At 47.8% G+C, this 16,016-nt stretch overlaps 1 protein-coding gene across 1 annotated transcript in view; it reads left to right on the forward strand.

The window, feature by feature from the left end:
* Positions 1 to 2,501: 2,501 nt before the first annotated feature.
* Positions 2,502 to 16,016, forward strand: part of BMP6 (bone morphogenetic protein 6) — a 151,110-nt gene continuing 137,595 nt past the window's right edge. The window contains exon 1 of the mRNA XM_079776844.1: positions 2,502 to 4,004. Within this exon, the coding sequence (XP_079632970.1) occupies positions 3,365 to 4,004 (640 nt within the window). The 5' untranslated portion in view covers positions 2,502 to 3,364. The remainder of the gene's footprint in view (positions 4,005 to 16,016) is intronic.

Here is a 16,016-nt window from a genome sequence, read left to right on the forward strand (position 1 = left end):
GAGGAAGGGGCGACAATATTTTGGTGTCCTGCAGGGGGCGAAATTACCTCTAATTTTTCCTACAGTCGGTTTGGTTCACACATTCCAGCAGACTCCAGAGCCAGACCTGTTCTCTCCCTTCATGCCACCTGTCCTGAATCACAGCTGGACTTTGTCCAGTTCTCTGTCCGAAGACTTTTGGGGAGTGTGAGGTGTGTGATGGGAATGGGTCACAGAAGCAGGGCATGCGTGAGGTGGTGGTTAGGGGTTCCTTATCTACCTGAAGTTCCAATTGGCTTGGAAAAGCAGTGGTCCCCGTTTTGAGGTTATTAAAATTTTAGAACCACATCTCTTTATCCCCTTGGGCCCCAGTGGAACCAAGGGCGTTTCTGAGTGTTTTCTGCCGGTCACGGGCACATGCTGGGAGTGGTGGGGACATGAGAAGAGCACACCCTTTTGTGGCCTTCAGTTGAATGTCATCGTCCTTAGGATCATTGTCATAATTCACTTCACACATTTTTTTCCTGGCTCTTCACAGAGTTATGTGCTCTTGTGTTCATCATCAGCCCCACCCCACCCCCTTTTCTAGCATTATACAAGAACGGAGATACCATCTTGGTGGGGAAGGGGAGTCCATGGAAGACCTGAATCAGGGTTGCTGCTCAGATGTTTAACTGAAAATAAACCACTACGTGCCATTTTAGACCCATGTCATACAGGCCCATCTACCTCTTACCAAGTATCTAAGAAAATGGGAAAACTCTGTGTGTGTGTATGTGTCTGTGTGTGTGTGTGTGTGTGTGTGTTTCTCTACTAGGTCATATATGCATTTACCAAAGGTGCATGTAGGTGTGTTTTAAACCGCATAGCCCTACCTAGATGATCAGGCATTTACAGTTTTTCTAATGCTTTCCCCACTGCCCTTATAGGTTGGAGCTACTTTTACTCTGCTTGTGTCTCACTAGAAGTCTTGAAAAGAAGGTGTGACTAAGTTTGAGAAAAGAGGACCTTGGCAGGAAGCCTACATATACTTAGAGATTTCAGACCTTCTGATCAGGAATCTTGCTACTGTGATTTTATGCACTACAATAATTTTTTACTTGTAATAAGTCCCATACAGACAGAGGTGTGATGTAGGCTCTTGAATTCTAAGAGTCCTGGCATCCCAGACTAAGTAGTGATGTCTTCTCTTTTCAGATGAAAAGAATCCCTGCAGATGGTTAAAAACTGGCCTCCAGTGCTGTTGAAATTGTCTTGCCTGAGGTCAATGGCTATGGGACATCTGTAATATTAAAGCCTGTCCTAAATGACCACTGTGTCTGGGCCAAGACAGAAGGAGAAAGGGTGACCCAATGGATGATTGGATGGTGGGAGGTAAAGATGCTTGCAAAACTGATTCATTGAAATAAGATAAAAATGCTTATAAGCTCTGATCAGCAGAAACCCCAGGATCTCATTAAGTCCACGAATCCCGTATTCTGGCTCTCAAACGCCTTGGACTATTGAACTAAGGCTGCTAGGTCCAGCAAATGGCAGTTTTTGTTTCTTAATCCACACATGTTTCACCAGGTAAAAGAGCCTAATGTTTTAAGTGAATTTGCTAGGATCCATAGGTTATTGAGCATTCTTGGATAGTATAAGTACAAATAAATTTACATCCTGAAAGGGCAGATGGTGGTACCTGCCATGAAAGTGGAACATGTGTTTTACATACTTGATCTTTTCTAATGCTCAATCTGAGTTTCCAGGGCTCTATCTACTGTCCAGAGTGGGAACTGGAATTAGCTTTACCACCTTGCCTCAAGTTTTATTTATCTTGCATAATGTATATTGCATCTATTTTAAAATGCAATGTTAACAAACAAACCGAAGAAGCATTGAAACATTTTCAAGAAGCTAGTGGGTGGCATTTTAATTATTTTATCTGATCACAGCCTCTTCCTTTTGGGTGCTAGCTTAAGAAGCCAAGCCAAAATCCAAATGAAGAGATAAGTCAAAATATTTGGCCCTCGACCTTCCAGACGCTGGGTCTGGCTTACATTTGGCCTGCTCAACGGCCAGTTTGTGAGCAGCTTCTGGAAGGGTGTGTCCTGACTTGCAGCAGCTGCCTTTGAAAGCCACGTGTCCACTAGACGCCTATATTATACATCAATATGAGAAACTGAGAAAGGAATGGGAAAACGATCACTTTTCTGTTCTTCCTCAATCCAGCATTGACTTAACAGCTGATTTTACTTTTATTCGGTTAAAGCATCAACTGAGGCGCTTTGTGTGATTCACATTGGGGTGTTGATCAGATCATTCTTACCAGTGACGACGCCTTTGCCTTTGCTACCTCGCGGCTCCCTGGGTGCCTCTAAGAATTGTCTGTGTACTTGAAACCTACGCGCCGCCCCGGCGACGCCTCGGGGGAGAGGGAGGGTGAAAGAAGGGGGCGGGCCTATTTAAATACCGGAGAGACGAGCCTCTCCATTGGCTGCCCGCCTGTCCGTTTCCCGGGAGGGCGGGGAGTCCCGGGGGCTGGAGTGCGGTACCTGAGCGAGAGGCGCACCAGAGAGCCCACGTTGGCTGCTGCGGAGAGCGCAGCGCCGAGAGGCGGGAGACTGCGAATTGCGTCGCGGACGCCGCGTCCACTGCTCGGTGCATCGGTCCCCTTCCCTCCTATCCCTTCCGTGAGAGGGGTTTGCAGGGCAGCCGGGAGAGCCCTGAACGGAAAGGAAGATCCTTGACGCCCCCGCTTGGGGAGTCGAGCAGCGCGGGGAGATTTTGAGGGGAAGCGACAGTGCCCGAGGGCGGAGGGGCGAGGAGTTTGTGAGCGAGAAGGGAGTTGAGCCTCGCGGAGAAGATTGGCATCCCCGGACTCCTTGTCGCCGCAGCCCGGGCCCTACGGCCGGGTAAACTCCACAGCGGCTGAGCAACACCGGGAAAGCGTGCGCGGGGATGCTGCCTGGCGTTTCCCCCAGCTGGTGAGCGGCCCCACTCCCCCGCCGCCCCGGGGCCCACTCAGCCACCCAGGAGGGCGCGGGACAGCGCACGTGCGCGGGCAGCGAGGCCCGAGAGCGACCCCGCGGTGACCTGCCCAGGGTCAAGGGCGCCGGCTGCAGAGCAGCTGGGACTCGGACGCACCTGGCCCGGACCTTGCGCTTCTGGAGACCTAGCGCGGGAGTGCGGTCCTCCGAGCCCCCTTCGCCTCCCCTGCATCCTGGGCAATTGGGGGCGCCCCAGTGGACCATGAGAGAGAAGGACTGAGGGCCAGGCAGGGGAAGCGAGCCCGCCGAGAGGTGGCGGGGGCGGTTCACGCCAAGGGCCACAGCGGCCGCGCTCCGGCCTCGCTCCGCTGCTCCACGCCTCGCGGGGCCCACGAGGCCAGCCCGGCCGGGCAGGGATGCCGGGGCTGGGGCGGAGGGCGCAGTGGCTGTGCTGGTGGTGGGGGCTGCTGTGCAGCTGCTGCGGGCCCCCGTCGCTGCGGCCGCCCCTGCCGGCCGCCGCCGCCACCGGCGGGGGTGCGCTGCTGGGGGCTGGCGGGAGTCCGGGCCACGCCGAGCCGCCGCCGCCGTCCTCCTCCTCCTCCTCCTCGGGTTTCCTCTACCGCCGGCTCAAGACGCACGAGAAGCGGGAGATGCAGAAGGAGATCCTGTCGGTGCTGGGGCTCCCTCACCGGCCCCGGCCCTTGCACGGCCTCCAGCAGCCGCCGCCTCCTGCGCTCCCGCAGCAGCAGCCTCGCGGGGAGCCCCCTCCCGGGCGGCTGAAGTCCGCGCCCCTCTTCATGCTGGATCTGTACAACGCCCTGTCAAACGACGAGGACGAGGACTGGCCGTCGGGCGAGGAGAGGCGGCAGCCCTGGCCCCGGAGAGGAGCCGGCGCGTCCCAGCCCAGGCAGCCGCCCCCCGGAGCTGCGCACCCCGTCAACCGCAAGGGCCTTCTGGCTCCGGGACTTGGCGGCAGCGGCACGTCCCCACTGGCCAGCGCGCAGGACAGCGCCTTCCTCAACGACGCGGACATGGTCATGAGCTTTGTGAACCTGGGTAAGGAACTGGGGCCGCGTGCGGTAACCTCCCCCCCCCCCCCCACCTTCCAGTTTCCCGGGCGCGGGGCCGTGCAGGGTAGAGGGTGGAGGGGCCCTTGGGGCGCGGGTCCGGGCTGGCGAGGCAGGGACGCGAGGACGGGCGCGCTGCGCTCCCGCCACCTGCGCGGCCGTGGGCGGCACCTGCGGTCCCGGGCGCCCCGGCCGCGCTGCACTCACTCGGCGGCCGCGGGAGGCGGCGCCCCGCAGGCGCGACGTTGCGGGCGCCCGGAGCACGCTCCGCGCTTTCCCCCAGAGCGCCCGGCTCGGGCCAAGTTAACTGGACTGTGGCAGGAAAGTCTGGCCCGAGTGTAACCAGCTGGGAAGCAGAAAGGCTCTCCGACACTCTTTCCCCTTCAATTTTTTATTTTATTTTATTTATTTATTTTTGCACCCTTAACGCGCTGAGTGTTAGTTTTCCCACCGGGACTTTTAGGGGATCCGACAGCAGCTGAGAACTTTGTATCCGCGGAACTGGGGGAGGAGGGTGGCCGAGGAGGGTGCCCAAAAGGACAGCGGAAGGCGCGCCGGTCCCGCCCGGAAGGGCCGGCCTGGGTTTGGGGTTGGATCCTGCGCCCCGCTGGGGAGACCAATCCAGTAACCTTTCTCACACGCCTGCGGCCAACGCCCCAAAGGGATGAACTTTCAGAGAAAGGGTGCGGGTTAGGGGCCGGGGCTGGGCGCTGAGCTGGTCTGAACCGGTTGCCAGGCAACAGAATGGAAATTTAAGGGCGGCTAAATCGGGCTGCGCCACGAATGTTCTGTGGCAAACCCCGGCGGAGTCGCAGAGCCTCCCCGCACCCCCAACCCAGGTTTTTCATCTGTAAGTGAGAACGGGGTAAAGGCTCCCCCCATCGCCCCCAGTCAGTGCCTTCAGGCTGTGCTCCTCTCCATTCACAAGCTGACTCAGCTTAGGGTACACAAAGGGATGGTGGGCGCGCGTCCCCCGCGGGGAGAACTGGGGGTGCGGTAGCCACGCCCGGAGTGGGTGTGGCAGCCCGGGAGGTGGGTGCCGCGGCCGGGGAGGTGCGTCTCCGCGGACTTCCTTCCCTGTGGGACGCAGGGCTCGGAGTGGGTTAGCAGACGCTTACTTGCCAAAGTAGCAGGCACGTCGCCAAGCCACGTCAAAGACCTCGGCCCGTCATGTGAGGGCATTATTTACTTGAATGACTACCATGCAAAATATTTTGGCGATTTGTTTACAAGTATATCTATGGGATGATTCTTAACTCCGCTGAGTTTTGGGGGGAAGAAGGGAGGAATGAGGGCGAAGGGGGCGGGGCGGGGGGGGGGAGACTGAAGCAGAATGATTGGCATCCAAGTGGTGTAGAAATCCTCCTGGGAAATTCATGAAACAGAATCTCTCAGGGAGTGGAGGCTCAAGGCCTGCCAATCTTGCTACTTGCAGTGCCAGGGGTTCTGATTGGACAAGAATTTTTCACAATTTATTGGAACCGAATCCAAGGTTGAGCTACTTCCAGGAAGCATTCTAAGGAAATTCTCCTGCCAGTCAACCAAGTTTCGGGAGGGGGTGCAGAGGACAAGCGCTATTCCTTATTCTAACAACTCTGTTTCTTCTGGCTTAGTAAATTCCACCACTTGCCCTCTCCCTCACCGTCCACTCCCACCCCTCCCCCCACCCCCACCCCCGCCCCCCACACACAAGTTTCCCGGACAGCCTTGGGGAAATGTTTTATTTCCTCTGTGGATCGTCCCAATCTGGACCAAGTGGAAGCAGAGAATCGCATTGTCGTCTCCAGGAAAACAGTTCCTGGGCTTGGACCATGATTGTCAATTTTGGCTGCTCATTAGCATCACCCGAGGACACTTACAGAACTAAGGCATGCTGGGGCTTCTCCTCGGAGCAATGAAGTCAGAGTCTTTGAGGGTGGTCTCTGGTGTCTTTTTTTTTTATGTGCCTTAGACTTTTCTAATGTGCTACCATGGTCAACAAGCACTAGCCTAGGAGATTTCTGATGTCTGAAGGGAATCAATAAATCATCCCAGTAAGTGATTAAGAGCAGTGCTTCCTTATGTTAGTAGCTCCCAAATTTGCTACACCTTTAAATCAGCTGGTTTTTTTTAAAAAAAATCCAGATGCCCAGGAGGGACTCAAGTCAATTAAATCTGAATGCGTGTGGTGGAAGCCAGGTATTAGCATTTTTAAAGATCCCCAGGTGATTCCAAAGTTTGGGAGCCACTGCCTCTTAGATGGTATTTGAAATTGTGAGAGTTGGCCTGAGGCAAGTTTGTAAAGTATGATGACATCTACTGTGTTTAATGACCTCTGAAATTCTCCTCCTCCCTTGCTTTTCTGACCTTTCCTGGTCTACAGGTACACATTGCTTCTGAGTCACACTGCTGATCTTGGTTGCCAACTAATCCTGCTAAAGTTTGATGGTTTAACATAGTATCTCCCTAGGGATGCTTTCATTTTTCATAAAGGAGTGCTAAAGATTAAAAAAAAATACCACTGAAAATTTTAAAGTTCCAAGAGAATGCAACAATGCTAGTGTTAACTTCACCCTCCACCCCCACCACAGCTGATATAGAACTGAAAGAGATTCCTGGGTAGGGAACTTTGCCCCAAGCCCCTCCTATCGAACCCCTGGGCTTTCTGACTGCAAGTTATAACTACTAATCATAGGTCCAGATCTGGACTACTCCTGGGTACTTAGAGGAGAAAACCCTCTCCAGATAAGTGGAATTCAAGTCACAAAGCCATGCCCCTGCCAGTCAAACAATTCTATTTCATCTTAATCCATTTAGCAGTAAGAATGGGGATTTCATAATGAGAGGCTAAAATGGCTCTGAGCAGGACAGTTCTGTTGAAGAAAGTAATTGCTTAGCAATGTGGATTCTCTAAGGATGCTGGGAGAATTCCACAGATTTCCTAATCTGTGTCAATGGCATGTTAGCTGCATTACATGATTAGTCTATTAAAGAATCTACAGAAAAATCCATGTCACAGCTCCGTGTTTTAAAGTACTCTTATATCCACTGAGTTAGATAAGTTATAAGGGAAAGTGTTATATAGTTGTAAACATAATTTTCCCTTGAGGCTGAGGAATAATTTACTCATGAGACACACTTGAAAACCCTGATCCTTGTTAGCTAGAGTGGCTATCAGGAAGTATGAATCAACAGGATAAGTTCCTCTAGTCTTTGGACCAGCTCCTGCTGTTTATGCTGACTGTTTCAAACGCACTCGGGCTGAGTAGGCTGGGGTGTGTAAGCTCCTAAGTGGTAACTGGCTGGTGTGCAGAGTGTGCCCGAGAAGCTGGTGTACTCGTGAACCTGCATTCAATCAGGGCCACAGATGGCATTTTCTACTTGTTTTCTAATGTTAATGTTAAAAATGTCTTGGCAGCCTAATAAACAAGCCTGCCAATTTGGTGACCTTGGAGAAATATCCTGAAATATCCTTCAGGTCTTAGCTTAAAATTCACCTTCTGAGAGAAGCCTTCTCTAACTACTCCATAGAAATCAGTGCTGTCCGCCCCCCCCCCCCCCCGCCCCCCACACACACTTCTTTACCATCACCCTGTTTATTTCCTTGGTTGCACTTATCACAAGGAGTATATTTTTGTCTTTTGAAATTTGCTTACTCATTTATTTGTCACCCCTGGAGGATATCAGCCTCAAAAGGCAACCAGGCTTATCTATTATCGTAACCTAAGTTCCTAACATAATGCAGAGCACATGAGAGGTGCATAATGCAGAGCACAGGAGAGGTGCTTTATAAAAATTGAATTGATGAAAACATGGGCATATTTCCCATTTAAAATTTATATTTCACTAATCTGGGTGATCATTTAGAATGCTATACCTGCAAGTAAGTGAAGGCATTTAGGATATTGAGGTTTCATGGTATTTGATGTATATCATAATGCTTTATTAATAGATGTCTTTTGTATTAGTTACCCATATGTATTATTAATTTGTAATATGCATTACATTTGAGACCAGTGCAAAGGTTTCTTTAAATCTGCATTTCCTATTTCATTTATTTATTTTGAATTAATGAGATGTTGATCTCCAGATGCTAGGATAAATTGAAATAAAAAACTAAAATTATGCTCAGAAAAGGGAATCAGTATGTATTAGTACAAGTAATAAGAAACTTATTCTAAAAATACTGGCAATCTTCTGACAATATTACTCTTGGGAAACATAAATTAGAAGAAAAATGGGAATACTCCCTACTTGTATGTGTAACCAGATACACTGTACTGTCTTTTTCTCATAAACATAGTATCAGTGGAATTATTTTTCATTTAAGCTGCCTGTACTTATGAAGGAAGATTTTTGTTAGCAGCAAATGAACCCACGCCTGCAAACTACTCACAGCCAAAATAGTTTGGAGAGTGTGGTTCAAAAAAGCAGATTTTCTCCTAAAGAGATTTAAAATAGTAAATGGTGAAATTCAGTGGTATTTCAACAAAAAAGTTGTACAAAGTGTTCTTAAACTCAGATCAAAGGGCAAGCAGATATCATTGTTTAGACCTCAGATGGTGTTTCCTCTGGTTGTCCTTCTAAGAATGGGTATAAATCCTTTTTAAATATGCTGAATCATGCTCAGTTCCTCTACTTAAAAGCTTACCTCTGATTTGCACAGACAAAAGGATTCTCAGTGGTATAACAAAGTGTGTAAAAGGAAAAAAAACCCTAAGGCTCAGCACCTGACTCAGCATGTAATAATTCTGTCTCATCACTGTGTGTCCAGAGTTTAGCTACTTTATTTATTTATTTTGTATATTTTTATTGATTTCAGAGAGGAAGGGAGAGGAAGAGATGGAAACATAAATGATGAGAGAGAATCATTGATTGGCTGCCTCCTGCACGCCCCACACTGGAGATCGAGCCCGAAACCAGGGTCTAGCTACTTTAAATGTTGGGTTTCACATTAATATTTTACTTGAATTTGGGGGGGGGGGAGTGTGTAGGTGGGTGAACATTGAATATCAAAGGTAGTATAGCAAACTCTTAAAGATAATGGCTCTGTTATTTTTGCCTCCCCCTTATCTGTTGAAAAGCTGAGTTAGAAAAGAAAAATGAAGAGGGTAATATTTCTTGGTTCTTGGATATTTAACCAGCTTTCTGCAATCTTTTCACAAGTCAATCATCCACTTTCTGCTTCCCAATCTGTATTTAAAAATAAATTAGTCCATGGAGTGCTTATTTTAATATAAACCAGTTACAGTTTTTTTCTTAATTTAAAAATTTTGAATCTTATTATGCCCCCCCCGCCCCCCCCCCCATCGCCTCAACTGCCTCCCAATCCTCTTGTCTGAATTTTAGTGACATCACCTTGGGCACTTCCAGCAGTGGGAAGGAAAGTAGACAATATTTTAATCAGATAATTGTGTTCCCGATTAGAAGCTTCCATAAGAATCTGAGTAAAAGGAGTAGAAATCAGTATAGAAGCTCCCTAAGACATGAACAGTTTGCAAGGTCCCATGTATGTAGACACAGCTATTACACATTAACCTTTCTGTCCTATCCTTCCTGAGACCATTGCTCAGCCCAGCCACCAGCCGGGTTACCCAGGGGTTGTTGGTATGGGGGACAGCTGCCGTCTTCTCTACCTTTGTGTTCCCCTTGAAGAGCTAGTGCATTCTGTAGTCCTTTCTCTGTTTTCATCATGACAGTGAAGTTGCTTTTATTCAGACATGTTTTGTCCTCTCATAACCTCTTCACCTCTTCTTCCACACCCTGGCTCCCATCTCTTTCCCAACGCTTGCCCTCTGGAAACTTGAGAACCAGAAAATGGCCCCAGTCTCTCCAGGAATATATGGAACTGGTGACGTTGTATCAAAGCGCAGGAAAAGCATTCCTGTTTTAGTAAAAAAATTTGAGTTACTAAAGAACCAGGGCTGTTCACGTCTAAAGTGTTTGAGAATGCCAGAAATTCTCAGAACCTCAGAGTTATACCTGCTACTCTTTTACCACCAGCATTAGAAACACATGGCACTGTAGTTCACTGAAGTTGATGGATTTCTTTTTGTTTGATTAGTAGTATTTTGAAATTATTGTCCTCTACATTTCCCTCCGCACAGTAAATATATGGTATTTCAGCACCTTTATGGATAAAGTTAGACTCTAGAACTGGCTGGGGTCACAGCTACTTTCCTTAACATTGTTTTTCTGGGGAAACCTGCCCACCATTCTTTTTTAAAAATATATATTTTTATTGATTTTACAGAGAGAGGAAGGGAGAGAGAGAAACATCTATGAGAGAGAAATATTGATCAGCTGCCTCCCGCACACTCCCCACCGGGGATTGAGCTCACAACCTGGGCAGGTGCCCTGACCAGGAATTGAACCAGTGACCTCTTGGTACATGGGACTATGCTCAACCAACTGAGCCACACCTCTGGGGCGAGACAACTCATTCTTATGTTGTGCTTTCTCTGTCATTGGTAGGAAGTTTGAAATTATTGGTCAATTTGCATTATTCATAGATCATAGAAATTAGAGCTTTCAAGGTTCTTGCATGTCATCTAATCTCTGTTTGCAGTTCAATGTGTTATGTTTATTCAGGATCAGTCCCTCTTCACTGCTGTTATATCCTGACACTGAAGGTCAACCACTAGAAAGAGATCCTAATGCATCAGGGGAATAGGGCCCGGGAGTGTTGGTCCACATAAGTGAATAATTTAGGAGAAATAACAAAAGCATGCAAGAGCCCAGCCTTGGGCAAAAGCTGGGGATGACCAAATATCTTTCTATTAGTGGAGAGCATTCTCTTCCAGAACTCTGCTTTTAAAAAAGAAAAAGCTATGCATATCTATAAATATCCCCTTGTTTAGTATGTGGAAGGACTGTTGACCCCAGAGAATTGTTTTCTGCTCTGAAAGTGAGTTGAAAACCACGTTGCTCTGAGTGGCATTGTTCCTCTGATGTCCGCAGGCACCGATTCTCTTCCTGCCCTTCCCACATCTATTATTAAAGAGATTGGGTCCATAATAGAGATGATATCTAAATTACATCAGGTCATTCCTTGATAGGTCCCCATGGTCTTGTTATCTCTAACCCAGACCCAGATGACTGGGTTGAAGACTCCCCTTCAAACATTTTTGCAGAATGAGGTTCTGGTTCTGAGTGGGAGAGCCTTCCTGACTTTCAGGTTCATGGGCACACGCCCTTGATTACCGATCCTGCTGGATAGATTGGGATTGTCCTCGGCCTGAAACATCCTTGCTCCACAGTGCTGGTGTTCTTATGTTCAGATTGTTTTCTCATCATCGGGAGCCCTGCGGGGTGGGGGAGGAGTGCAGGCTTCACAGCAGGCAGCGAACAGTGCCCCAAGCAGAGCCCGTGCCCTCTCCACGCTGACCTCTGACCTCTGATATCCGCCACCGTCCTTACGATGACTCTTCTGCCACTTACCCTTTTCACCTTGTCCAGAATGTGACTTCCAGCCTTAAACATCTGCGTTTGTTGATTGTTGTTCCTGTGTTTACAGTCTTGTTGGTTTCCTGTACATGAACATGGCAAAAAATTCTGATTTGTGTATCAACAGAGCATGAACTAACCATATCATTGGTGTGAGCCATTTTATGTGCTGATTAGGCCTGGAGATTTTTATAATTGGCTTGGCTTAATCTCTGAGACCAGTTATTTCTCTCCCTTAAAAAAACACAACAATCTATGAATTACATTTAAATACATCATTCTAAAAACAGAGTTTTGTAAACTATAAAATTAAGCACTAAAAGTTTGAATTGCCTTTTTTTTTTTAGATTTTTTTTGAACAGCCATATCAGAATAGATTAATAAAAGAGAAGCTGTGCTTTAATTTTTTTTTTTTTTTTTTTTACTAGAACAGTTTTAGGTCTGCAGCAAAATTGAGTGGAAGGCACAGCCATTTCCCATAGACTGCCTGCCCTGAAACCAAGAGCCTCACTCCCTAGCAACATCCTCACCCCGAGTGGTACTTTTGTTACAATGGATGAATCTACATTAATGTGTCATCATCACCCAAAGCCCATAGTTTATGTTACAGCTCACTCTTGGTGTGGGGATTCTATGGATTTGGACAAATGTATAATGACATGTTCCCGACATTACAGTATGCAAGTAGTTTCACTGCCTAAAAATCCTCTGTGGAGAAGCTGCACCTTTAACCAGAAAAACAAATCAATACAAACCTTAAAATTCAAAATTTGGGGGAATAGAAATAAAATACCTTTGTTGGATAATATTTTGTTTCTGGTGTTTTACCTCCTGATGTATAACTAAGTAATTTTGATTGAATACGTACGCCTTGCGTTGTGCTTCTCTTCTCCTTGTTGACACCAAGTCCATTAGAAATCAATCTCTCTCGCTCCCTCCCTCCCTCCTTCCCTCCCTCCCTCTCTCTCTCACCCTCCCTCCCTCCTTTCCTCCTAGGAGTTTAAAAATCTTTTTTTCTTCCACATACTTTCCGTGAGGTGTCTGTCACCATAGCACCTAGACAATCCCTCAAGCAGAGATATGAGCGATTAAATTTCTCCCTGGCTTGTGCCCTGTTTGATCCATGCTCGGCAGGATTTGGGGGGTTAAAAGAAGCCTGAAGAATGAATAAGAATTATAGGAATTCTGTGCTTGTAAATTATTGAAATTTGGGGGTGGGGGTGGTAAGGGAGGGGTTAAATAGTTTTCTTTCCCCTATGAAAATGCATATTAAAACTTTGTGTGAGTTTTGGATTGTGAAACTCACAAAAATAACTTTTACTGGCCCTAAAGGCAGGATCAGGAGACTTTAAAAGATCAGATTAAAACTAAATTAATAGAGACTTCATAAATCCAGAGTGACATGTAGATTAGACTCATTTGCTTTGAGCTGTTTTCTATGAAAAAGGGCTACACAGATTAATGGTAAATAAATGAGAAAATGCTCCAATATAAACAAGTAACATGGTAGCTCCAAAGAGTGCTATTGAACCAGTAGCTCACAATGCATTTGAGGTAATTGGGGAACTTGTGAGCATTTCTTTACGAATACTGTACACGTGAGACATTTCAAGGATTCTCCCTGTCAGCTATCCGGTTTATTGGAGTATTTTCTCACTGAATTTCAGTTAAATAACTTAGGGCAACGCTTATCATCCCCTACCCCCTGCAAAGATGAAACCTCAAAAAAGAGGGAAGAGCTTGGGGCGGTGGCAGTTTCAGTGGGCCTGAGGAATGCAGCTTTGTTTCCTAACATCTGACTTGGTACTTGCGGTGGTTAACCACCTCTCTGGCAGGAGGGGTAGTTACCTGAGCCCAAAGTGAATTGGAGGGTAAGAGTGAGGAGGAGGACACAGGTGCTTCAGCTGAAGATACTTGGGAGAGCTGTGATCTCCCAGAGGGCCATGGAGCAGGCCTGGGTGTTTTTATAGGGTTTATGTAGGGCAGGATCCCTTACCACTGGCGTAGGGAATTAGTCCCACAAATCTGTCACCTTGGTCATTGCATCTACACAGCTGAGGTTGTTTGACCCCGTTGCTCTGCTCGCACATGTGCAGTCAGGAGGAGCTGTGGACGCCGGCATCGCTGCAGGGGTGCAGGTGATCCTCAGTGGAGGTTCGTTTCCTTCTTTGACTCTTGTTTTTCCCTCCCCTTTTCTCTTTGTTTCTTCCCATGAATAAACTGGGCAACTCCGTGGCCTTTATTACCTCTTTTGCATTTGTCCTTTTGCCATAGGGCCTTGGTTGTCCTTAATTTAACAAACAGACTGTGCTCATTCCACGGAGCTGGTAGTTTATACCAGCAAAATGACTCCTTATGCACTAGAATGGTTAAGTACCTGGTTTCCCTGATGGAGCTAGGAAGTGCCTAAGGCCTATTACAGAGTTGGGGAAAGAACTCTTGGTTAAGATTCAGGAAGCTTGAGTCTAGCCTCTAGTCTCAGTTATTATCTGTTTTTATAATATCTTGTTCAAGCCACTTAACCAAATTTCCTTGTCTGTAAAATGTGAGTATTGCATTTTCCAAAAGTGTTTCATGGAACACTACCTCTCCAACATGCTCCATAAAAGAAGATCACAGAAGCACTTGGTGTTATGTTCCTCTTTTTGAGATTTACAAGTCTATTAGCATATTAAAGCCCTGACAAGCCCTGTGGTAAAGAAGTTTCCTAGCTTGTTTTAATCGTGTGTTGTTTTTTTTAAAACTTTTACTGTGTAACCCCTTTCTTCTGAAACACCCTGTGTCAGACCCAGGCCTCTCTGCCCCCAGATCCACTCCTGACCCTTCCCCAGGAGGCTGCATTTCCAGCTGCTTCTGCGCTTCTGTGGCTCCAGCTCTCCCTGGAAGGACCACCCTGTTCCACCTTCCGCTGTGGCCCGGGCTCTCCCTCCTTCCTGCTGGTGGAAGGGGCTTCCTGCTGTTGTTAATCTGTGGGTCAGGTTAAAAGACCTGGTTGGCCGCCTAGCTCTCCCACTGCTCTGCCACCCGCTCCCTGTGTTCAATTCCCTCCGCTGTGAACACTTGCAGGGCTTTCTCTTTTCTTGGTGGGACCCTGATTGCTCCAGCCTGTCAATCCCCTGGAACACCGTAGAGAAACCCCAGACTGGAGGATGCTCAGAAATTGGTTCTAGGAGTGTTCGCTGTGGTGTATCTCTGAGTGATGGTTTTTTTAAACAGCTTTCTCCAGGTGTAATTGACCTACAACATGAGGGGAAAAAATAAAGTGTACAGCTTAATACGCTTTAACATGTATCTGTACCTGTGGAACCATCACCACAGTCAAGTGAGTGAACATATCCAGAGCTATTCTTTTAAACAGTTGTCCAAGTCAGGGAATGAAAAAATCAGTCCTAACACACAGGAAGTGCAGCAAAAATTCCCATCTTTCATCGATGCCATTGCTCTTCACACCTTTATCTTATACATGTTAAACTTCTTTAAGAAGGGAATTAGCTGAAGATGTTTGTGAATGATTCTCTTGGATCAGCGAACTCTGCTCAAGCCTGCTCTTTGCAGTAATGACTGGCCTTTATCCTGGACTCGCCTCCCATATTTATTTTAGGAAATAAGAATGAAAGTAGGCAGATATATTTTCTAATTTTTAGATCAAGCATCTGGGCATTTTGGGGTTGTTCGTGATCCTATTGGCATCTTGTAGTACCCAAGTTTAAAAGATACGATCCTTCTGGAAAAATTGCAAAGGTGCTTTCCTATGTTTCTGTTTTAAATTCTGGCAATTTAGGTAGGGCACAAATCCAAAAGTGTGTGAAGCTAGACTCCAATTTACCCTCAACTTTCCCCCCTGTGCTTATCCTTCTCTGAATGTTTTGCTTTTTTTTTTTTGCAAGAAAACATAAGTATTGCATATTTTTATGGCCTTTGCCTTAAAGAATGACTGATGTCACTTACTCTGTACTAGAGGCCCGGTGCACGGATTTGTGCACATTGAAAGAAAAGTAATTATAAGGTGGCCGGCGGAGTGGGACTGGGCGAGATGGGCCAGACATGCCCTGGAGCCAACCTCCTGTGGTCCCTCCCCAGCCAGCTGCAACTGGGGGGTGGCACCAGGGCTTGAAGGGCATCTGTGGAGTGAGTGGGGTCCCTCCGGCAGGTGGGGTCCCTTGGCCTGGCCTGTGGGGATCGGGCCAAAACCAGCAGTCCGACATCCCCCAAGGGGTCCTGGAGTGCAAGAGGGCACTCTGTAAAGTTGCTGTTGCTCGGCAGCTCCTGCATTGAGCATCTGCCCCCTGGTGGTCATTGCATGTCATAGCTACCGATTGGTCAGACGGTCACTTAGGCTTTTATATATATAGACCAGGGGCCCAGTGCACGAATTCGTGTACTTTGAAAGGAACTGTGGGCCGCGAGGCTGCGGTGGGCACAGGGGCGGGTCTTGGCCCATCCTCTGTGTCCTTGCCTGGCCCCTCCTGCCGCAGCCCCCTGGTCCCCTGTCTGCCGGCAGCCCGGCTCCTGCCACCACCGCTCCCACGCACTGATAGCACCAGCCCCGCTCTCACCTGCTGACGGTGCGGAGAGA

This window comes from Cnephaeus nilssonii (genome assembly GCF_951640355.1).
Source record: "Cnephaeus nilssonii genome assembly, chromosome: 7".
Taxonomy (NCBI): Eukaryota; Metazoa; Chordata; class Mammalia; order Chiroptera; family Vespertilionidae; genus Cnephaeus; species Cnephaeus nilssonii.